We start from the raw sequence: 9,946 nt of genomic DNA on the forward strand, positions 1-9,946 counted from the left end.
ACTGACCCAACTCTTTCCTCAATTTCAGTGAGAAAAAAATCCCTCATACACAAACCACTCATATATGTTTAAAATCATGTGACTGATTTTAGTGAAGACTTGGAAGCAGAAGCAGGAGAGAGTTGACTACAGCCATGCATAGGGTTCCCATTTAAACATTAGGTACGTCTCCCCATTTGTGAGATGTCCTTTGGCCTCTCCCCACCAAGGAATCTTAATTGGCCTTTGAGATTTTAAAAACAACTCCTCATTCTCTAGGAAAAGAGTAACAGTTCTAGAGCCATGGTAACCAATAGCAGAACCAGTTGTAAATCAATCAATGGCAATCCTATAGTCATAGTAACAAATAAACAGAGTCTTCTTTTAAACTGTTTTATCTATCAATGATAACTCCCTTCAGGAAATGCACTTCTGAAACCAACCAGTCAGTGACAAGTTTAAGCTTTGAAAGTCAGGTGGTTGGTGGCAGACTCTCAATCAAGCATGCATCTATGGGTAAGGCCAACCCTAAAACAAACCATACCCCAAAATCTGATATAAGGTCAGCCATTTGCTTTGCTTACTGAGACGATACCTGGGCAGCTCGGGTCCCCGGATTTCAGATACTGAGTGGTGGTCTCATCCTTTACGCCACTCAGTCCTAAGCCTCACACCACTACACCTGCAACTCCCTCTGTTCTGCTCCTCTCTGCCCCCCCAGCTACCCCCTTTCTCCTTTGTCTCATTTCATAAGCAAGATAAAATCCACTCCATCTCTAATGCAGTAGATTTTAACCATTCTGATGCTTAGCTTCGGCCAATATACCCTTCTATTTCAAAATAATTTATTAAGATGCTGTCCCACTATTTCCAATAGCAAAGACATGGAACCAACCCAAATGCTCATCAATGATAGACTGGATAAAGAAAATGTGGTACATATACACCATGGAATGCCATGCAACCATAAAAAGAATGAGATCATGACCTTTGCAGGGACATGGATGAAGCTGGAAGCCACCATTCTCAGCAAACTAACACAGGAACAGAAAACCAAACACCGCATGTTCTCACTCCTAAGTGGGAGCTGAACAATGAGAACACATGGACACAGGGAGGGGAACAACATATACCAGGGCCTTTTCGGGGATGGGGGACGAGGGGAGGAAACTTAGAGGACAGGTCAATAGGTGCAGTAAACCACCATGGCACACGTATCCCTATGTAACAAACCTACACGTTCTGCATATGTATCCTGGTTTTTTTTTTTTTTAGAAGGAATTTTAAAAAATTAAATGAAATAAAATTATTTGAAGGTGTCAATGGTTAAAAATAAAAAAAAACTATGTTCATAGTTCTTTTCCCAAAAAAGTTTATATATATATATACACACATATATACATATGTGTGTGTGTGTGTGTGTGTGTGTATATATATATATATATATATATATTTTTTTTTTCTTTTTTCCTTTTGAGCTGGAGTCGCTTCGCCTCCCAGGCTGGAGTGCAGTGGTGCAATCTCGTCTCACTGCAACCTCTGCCTCCCAGGTTCAAGCCATTCTCAGCCTCCCAAGTCATTGGGATTACAGGCGCATGCCACCGCAGCCGGTTAATTTTTGTATTTTTAGTAGAGATGGGGTTTCACCATGTTGTCCAGGCTGGTTTCGAACTCCTGACCTCAAGTGATCTGCCCACCTCGGCTTCCCAAAATGCTGGGATTACAGGCGTGAGCCACCGTGTTACACATATTATTTCAACTATTCTTCATGATATTCCTAAGAGGTAATTCTTCTAATCCTTAGTTCGAAAAAAAAAAAAAAATGGAGGTATAGTGAGTTTAAGTCATTAGCCCAAGGCCATGCCATCATTAAGAGGTAGAACTACAGGGCCAGGTGCAGTGGCTCACGACTGTAATCCCAGCACTTTGAGAGGCCCAGGTGGGTGGATCACCTAAGGTCAGGGGTTCGAGACCAGCCTGGCCAACATGGTGAAACCCCATCTCTACTAGAGACACAAAAAATTAGCCAGGTGTGATGGTGGGTGCCTGTAATCCCAGCTTCTATGGAGGCTGAGGCAGGAGAATCACTTGAACCCAGGAGGCGGAGGTTGCAGTGAGCTGAGGTCATACCATTGCTCTCCAGCCTGGGCAAAAAGAGCAAAACTCTGTCTAAAAAAAAAAAAAAAAAAAAAAAAAAACCAAAAGAGGCAGAACTATGATATAAAGCTAAAGCTAGACCTTTTTTAACTTCAAAATTTATGTTTTTTCACCATAATATGCTGCTGCCACAGAAGCCATATCTTTTCTCTAATCCTTTTTCTTCAACACCACCCCCTAAACTCTTCTTCTCCATGAATTTCCCTTAACGCCCCCTAGAAAGATGCCACCCGAGGATTAACTTCTGTCTAGGCAGGAAGGGAATAATAGGACACGGGGATGGAAAATCTTTCAAGTGTCCTTGATTCTGAAGCTGAAAATCCTTTTTTTCTCCATGTCTTCTTGTGAATTCCTCTTGCCTGTTAATCCTCTGGTTTTGAATTACATGTGAACCTTGGGTCACCATGCACACCTAAGCCCTCTAATATCTCAAATGCTGAATCTTGGTCTGTCCATTTGGACTTATTCTGATTGCACTACTGACATGCTGTAGCTTGTGCTGGCATTCCTGTTTCCAACTGGCCCTCACAAGGGTTCTACCTACTCACACCTCCAGATATTGTTACAGCTTCCCAAGACACTCACCTGAGAACTAGAGTTGCTAGTACCCAATACAACAATATAGCAACCAGATTAAATGAATAAAGCCCTTTTATACCTGACAAATGAAAGAAATTAGACGAACATCAAGTAATCCTCTGATTCACACAGCGACTAGTCACACAGTGACTAGTGATCTAGCTGAAACACAAAACTGTGCCACTCTTATGTGTAACCACCACTAGTGGTTATTATCTACAGAATTGAATCCAGGTCTTAACATGGTATAGAAAGCCGTTTATGACCTGACTCCTACCTACCTCTTCACATTCATCTTCCACTACTTCCTGACTCAACCTCAACATTCCAGCAACTCTGAAATAATAGTAATTTCTTGCACATTGCTGCTGTTTCTGTTCATGTCCTGGAATGTCTTTCTTATCCTCCTAAACCTCTGTCCTTTTCAGGCTAATGTTCATTCATCCTTTAAAATTCAGCTCCAGGATAACATTCTTCGTGAAGCCATTCCCAATGCCCTAGGCTGGCTTAGGTATCTCCTAAATATATTAATATTTCTGTCACTGTGTCACCATACCACAAGGCAACTTTCCTGTATGTATACATCTTCTCCACAAGAATATAAGCTTCTTGAGAACAGAGACTATCTTATGGTTTGAATCCCAGTGTTGGCCTCCACTATATTGCAGATATCTAATAATTGTTGAATGGATTTCAATTAAGACAATTAAAATATTGATAGCATCAAGAGTTGTGATTATGTCAGTATTTAATCCCTAGCACGGAGATAACTTTACAATTCTGATAAATTCTGATTTTACAAACTCCTTTCATGTCACTCATGCAGCACCTAGCTCAGTGTTTGCTTGGTCCACAGTAAGTGCTAAATAAATATCTTTTCAGTTGAAATATAAGAACTGGTGTGTTGGAGAGAGAGAGTAGGAAAGCAAGTCACTTATCCTCTTCAAGCTTTATTTTCCTCATCTGTAAGAAACTACCTGCCTCGAAGGATAATTTCAATAATATACGAAAAGTCCTTAACACAGCTTGGAGCATAGCAACCATTTAAAGTAAATGTTAGATTGAATCATGATATTGAACAGCTAGGAAAACCCTTCTCTGAAATTCAGAAGTAAAGGCAATTTTGAATAGAACACAACCAACCTATTTCATTTAGCTTCAAAATATATATGTGATATATCACATACCTTTCTCCTGAAGATGAATTAATAACTGACCAATTCTCTGGAGCTGAATAGGAATAAAAAAGTCACAGTATCAATGAGAAAAGCTCAGGATGAACAAGTTTTATATTAAAATGTGAAATTGTATAATACTTACCAAGTTTCCTGCTTTTGGGGCAACTGTCTTCCGTCTATTTTAATGGAAAAAAAATTGTTAGAGGAGTAATCCGAGTATCAAAATTCAAAAATTTTACAAATTATTCTTATGTCTGATTTTGAAAACTAGGAAAAGGGGAAATCAACCACTTATTCTTACCTCCTGGACATCTGAACTACCCTTTTTAGAAAGTGTGGGCTTCTTCCGAAAGGATGCACAAGCTTTCATGAGTATTATCTCAAAAATAATTCCTAGTAAAATTATAAAGAAAATCGCCACCCAATCATTTTGAATAATCCAGGACTCTAGAAAGTCCCATAATGTCATGAATGTATCATCTTCCAGTCCACTCCCTATCCCTTTTTTAAAGGAATAATATTGCTTTGACATTTTAATGTCATATGTGAAAGAGACTGGTGTCTCATTCAGAAGTCCTTGATTTCAGAGGCCCTGAAATATAAAACTTCGTTATGCCCAACTCATAACCATGTGCAACATTTGGCCAGTGCTGCTGGTATCTTATCAAGTGCAGCAGTGATTGCTCTGGGCCTAAGTTAAGTGAGGTACGTGTCATAGTGGGTATTTAACTGAGCTCATATTAGCTTTAGCAATAATGGAAGTTCATAGGTAAGATATGTACACTGTATAAGTAGTTTTTTACTAAAATTCAAAAAATGACCTTCTCTTAACTTCATAGGTAGCAACATAATTCTGTCATGGATTGTCGCTGCCCTATTATAAATATAGAATAAATTTGGATTGGTAGAAAGCATTTGACATAACCATTTCTATTAACACCAGGAACAATGTATTTTATGCTTCTTTGTGGTAAGGAAAATATAGTCCTTTCTTAGAATGAATATAGATAGAGTTGACAGGTTTAGCAAATAAAAACATTAGATGCCCAATTTAATTTGAATTTCAGAGAAATGTCGAATAATTTTTTTTGGTCTAAGTATGTCCCATTACAACTATGTAGAATGTGTGATGACTTGTCTTTTATGAGTCTGATTTTTTTCTTAAAATAGAACACATTTTATATTTCTTTTTGCTAGCAGGGTCTGTTGGCACCATTTCCCTTCAACAATCTATTGACATGCTGAAAACTAAAGTGTCTTTGGAATAACCTCCTGGTGAATTTCCTTTTCACCCTGTCTACAGTGATTTCAGGGAGCTACTTGTGATGTCCTTTCCGATGTCAGAATTAAGGGTAGGGCAGAGGCAGATGTAAGTACAGTACTGCCCACTCCCCTTCAAAGTCTAGTGGGTAGGCCTGGAAGCTTATTGAGCAAATATGATTTTAGTCACAAGTAGACAGGATAGTCTGGACTAATAATGAAAAATGTTAACACTACCTTGGATTTAGAGTACTCTTCCTTTGAAGGTGTAATTAATTAATACTTCCTTTGCAGATGTAATTCATTAATGCTTCACTTTGGTTTTGTTTTAGTACTTCACTTATCCAAGGTAGGTTAAGCAAAGAAGTATTATTCATTACACTGAAGTATTATTCATTACACTGAAGTGAACTGTTCAGGCCTCTTCTGTCACATCAGTTTAAATAAGTACAACAAAGATTTATGACTTCAGCTGGGCGAAGTGGCTCATGCCCGTAATCCCAGCACTTTGGAAGGCTGAGGTGGGTGGATGGCTTGAGCCCAGGAGTTTGAGACCAGTACTAGGCAACATAGGTGGACCTCCGTCTTTACCAAAAATTTAAAAATTAACCAGGCATAGTGGTGTGCACCTGTAGTTAGTCTCAGCTACTTGGGAGTCTGAGGTGGGAGGATTGCCTGAGCCTGGGAGTTGAAGGCTGCAGTGAGCCATGATCCTGCCACTGCACTCCCATCCTGGACAACAAAGCAAGACACTGTTGCAAAAAAAAAAAAAAAAAAAAAAGAAAAGAAAAGAAAAAGAAAAAAGAATTATCAGCTCTTACTGTCCCTGAACATTGGAGATCAAGAGATCAATGACATTCTAAATGTTGGAATTTACAGTCTTCCAGTCTCCTGGACCACAATGTACAGGTATTTCTAATCTTTATTTAAGTATAATTCTTATCTTGAATTTTGTCTTCGCAAAGAATCGCCCTTTAGAATGCTTGGTAGGTCTTCATTGGCTCTGAAAGAAACTTCAGCAATTCCTCTTGATTTTTCTAGAACTATGGTAAAGTACACCTTCCCCGTACTCCCCTGCCCACACAGACAATTGAAGTGATTTTAGTCTCCTGGGTTTCCCCATAAAATTCAAGCAGCTGGGCCAGGCGCAGTGGCTCATGCCTATAATCCCAGCACTTTGGGAGCCCGAGGCAGGTGGATCACCTGAGGTGAGGAATTCAAGACCAGCCTGGCCAACATGGTGAAACCCCGTCTCTACCTAAAAATACAAAAATTAGCTGGGCATGGTGGCAGGTGCCTGTAATCCCAGCTACTCAGGAGGCTGAGGCTGGAGAATCGCTTGAACCCGGGGAGGCGGAGGTTGCAGTGAACCGAGATCACGCCATTGCCCTCCAGCCTGGGCAACAACAGCAAAACTCCATCTCAGGGGGGAAAAGAAAAATTAAGCAGCTGGAAAAATACTCAGTTACTCTCACCTACTTGCAGAAACTCTCTAAATCATTTAATGGTAACTATCTTAAAAGGGATTCATTGTTTCAACATTTCCTTCTCTCTAGTTAATAGATCTTTCCAAGCTTTATGGTACTGAATCCCTAATTAGCATTCCACTGAAGAGCTCTTAAGGAACTGAAAAGGAACTGCTGCGTACCTCTCCTGCTGATGGGTAGGTTTACATAGGGGTAAGTATTATCCCTCTCCAGGGCTTTGTCATGTTTGTTACTTATGTACTTGCTACTAACAAAAGTATAATTATCTATTTTTCAGCATAAATGCTTCTGTCCCTTGGACTAGAAACCTCTCAGACCAATGTCAAGTGAACAGCATCAAAAGTAAATGCTAAGCAAGATTTACTTGCTTACAGAGTAAAAAGAAAAAGTATCAGAGAAAGCCTATTACAGTAGTAAAACATAGACACTACGAGAAAACACAATTAAAATTCTATTAAAGTTTTTTTAAAACTTCCTATTATATTTACCAATGTTACCATCTTTGAACTATCTTGACATTATGAACTTGGTTTTTGTTCTTTACTTAACAGGAAAAAGTCCCAATATTAGATATATAAAACAGCAACATAAAGCCAGAGATTGTTCAAAATTGTTAGAAATTCTTTCTGTAAATATCTTAGTTTAATACATGTGTTGAATAATAAATGTGTAAAGCACTGAACAAGGAACCAAAACGTGCTTTAACACGTTTTGTTAACGTTTTGTTAACATCTTTGTTAACATTTAACAATGATGAGGAAAAAAAATCCCAAACTTGAAGGAATTTGTAATGTAAGTGAGATGGAGATATTAATAACTTAATGAGAAGGTAGAGTTCGGTTAACACAGAAAGGACGAAGATATTACAGGGGTTTGAGGAGAAATACTTGGTTTGGGGTAATTTCAAGGAAATCTGCAAAGAGGGGAAAAAAATTTTTTCCCCCTACTCATTTGGATTTGGTAGCAGGCAAAGATGAACAAAGAAAGTAGGAAGAAGAGTAGGAAATACTTCTTCCGTTTTATAAACATTTATATAGTCCATGTTAGCTATAGCACGGTTACAGGTGTGAAGTCTGGGAAAAGAAGGCTAAAATGTTGACAGAGCCCTACTGTGGAGCCACCTTCGGAGATCTAACAGTTTTTGAGTTGGAAGTACCAGCTGGTGTATCAAAGCAAGGAGACAATAAAATTGGAAAATCAATTAGGCTACTGCACTGATAGATGAGAATTGATAAGGGTCTGAATTAGAGTAAAAGACTGAAACCCAGGATTTAGCAACTAAAAGAAAGCAAATGGCTGGGTGTGGTGGCTCATGCCTGTAATCCCAGCACTTTGGGAGGCTGAGTTAGATTGCTTGAGCCCTGGAGTTCGAGACCAGCCTCGGCAACAAAGCAGGACCCTGTTCTCTACAAAAATATTTGAGACCCCGTCTCTCTAAAAAAAGATAATTTTAAAAAGTAGCCAGGTGCAGTGGCAGGCGCCTGTAGTCCCAGCTACTTGGGAGGCTGAGGCAGGAGGATCCCTTGAGCCCAGGAGTTCAAGGTTGCAGTGAAGTATGATAATGCCATTGCATTCTAGTCTGGGTGACAGAGTGAAATTCTGTCTCAGAAAAATAAAACTAGGCCAGCGCGGTGGCTTTTGCCTGTAATCCCAGCATTTTGGGAGGCCGAGGCAGTCGGATCACTTGAGATTAGGAGTTCGAGACCAGCCTGGCCAACATGACGAAACCTGTCTCTACTAAAAATACAAAAATTAGCCAGGTGTGGTGGCACACACCTGTAATCCCGGCTACTCAGGAGGCTGAGGCACGAGAATCGCTTGAACCCGGGAGGCGGAGATCGCGCCACTGCACTCCAGTCTCCAAAAAAAAAACCAAAAAAACAAAAAACCAAAAAAAACCCCTAACCTAATAAAAAAAAGCAAATGGATCAAGGTGGGGGATGGAAGAGTTAATGGTGAGGGAGAAAGGACTTACAGATAATCCCAAATCTGGTTTGTCTAAGATGAGGTTTCCCAACGTGGGCACTAATTGACATTTTGGACAGGATATTTCTTTGTTGTGGCTGCAGTACTGTGTATTGTAGGATGCTTAGCAACATCCCTATCTTCCACCTACAGAATGCCAGTAGCACCCCAACCCCAGTCGTGACAATCAAAAATATTTCCAGACATTGCCAAATATCCCCTAAGACAGGGGTCCCCAACCCCCGGGCTGCAGACCAGTGCTGGTCCGTGGCCCACTATGAACCAACAGCAGGCAAGCCAGCATTACTGCCTGAGCTCTGCCTCCTGTCACATCAGCTGTGACATTAGATTCTTATAGCAGCAGGGAACCTTATTTTGAACTGCGCACATGGGGGATCTATAGGTTGTGCGCTTATGAGAATCTAATGACTGATGATCTGGGATGGCACAGTTTCACCCAGAAAACATCCCTACCCCCACCACTCCCAACCCAGTCAGGTGGAAAAATTGTCTTCCATGAAATGGGTCCCTGGTGCCAAAAAGGTTGGGGACCACTGCCCTAAGGGGTAAAGGTCCCCCCTGGGTGGGGAGCATTAGTCTAGGTGAGTGTTTATGAGGCAGGAGAATAGGGTCTGGAGGCAGGGAACCTAAGACCGATTCACCCTGAATTCCTACAACTAAGTTGATAGGAAAACCCCAACTTTCCATGCCTAAGTAACAAAAAGACCAGAGGCTACTCCCTTTGCAAACCCGCACCTTATCTGTGCAGCAGATAGAAAATTGAAAGTTGGTTGCAAAATTGGTTGCTTTCTGCAAACAGACATTTGCATGGGAGTGTAACTTTGTAACTTCACTTCAGCCTCTGACTGGTTGCTTTCTGCAACCAATCAATCAGACTGATTGTGGGCCACCACTTCATTTACATGGGGTGAACACCCAAGTAGACAATGGGAAACCTCTAAAGGGTGTTTGGGCCCCAGAAGATTCCTTTTCCAGGGCCCTTGAGCCGCTGCTTGGGCCCACTCCCACACTGTGGAGTGTACTATCATTTTCAACAAATCTATGCTTTCTTTGCTTCACTCTTTCCTTGCTTTGCTGTGCATTTTGTCCAATTCTTTATTCAAAACGTCAAGAACCTGGACAACTTGCAGTCAAGACCCCCTCAATAACATCTATGCCATTAATTAGGGCCTACCAGAAGAGGTGCCAGAATGGCTCTTTGATTATAATCTCAAACTTGAAGGGGCTGAACATTTTCCTGCAAGGCGTGGTAAATCTATGGAGAGCAGATGTGACCTTTTCCTAAATGTTTGTTTCTGCTGTGGATACATCATTCATATC

At 40.6% G+C, this 9,946-nt stretch overlaps 1 protein-coding gene across 1 annotated transcript in view; it reads right to left on the bottom strand.

The window, feature by feature from the left end:
* CCDC168 (coiled-coil domain containing 168) overlaps window positions 1-5,309 on the bottom strand; it is a 30,457-nt gene extending 25,148 nt beyond the window's left edge. The window contains exons 1-3 of the mRNA XM_509721.8: window positions 4,195-5,309; window positions 4,036-4,069; window positions 3,903-3,945 (exon numbers count right to left, since the gene is read on the bottom strand). Coding sequence (XP_509721.7) covers window positions 3,903-3,945; window positions 4,036-4,069; window positions 4,195-4,425 — 308 coding nt within the window. The 5' untranslated portion in view covers window positions 4,426-5,309. The remainder of the gene's footprint in view (window positions 1-3,902; window positions 3,946-4,035; window positions 4,070-4,194) is intronic.
* Between the last annotated feature and the right edge of the window lie 4,637 nt (window positions 5,310-9,946).

Source organism: Pan troglodytes, chromosome 14 (assembly GCF_028858775.2).
Source record: "Pan troglodytes isolate AG18354 chromosome 14, NHGRI_mPanTro3-v2.0_pri, whole genome shotgun sequence".
Lineage (NCBI taxonomy): Eukaryota > Metazoa > Chordata > Mammalia > Primates > Hominidae > Pan > Pan troglodytes.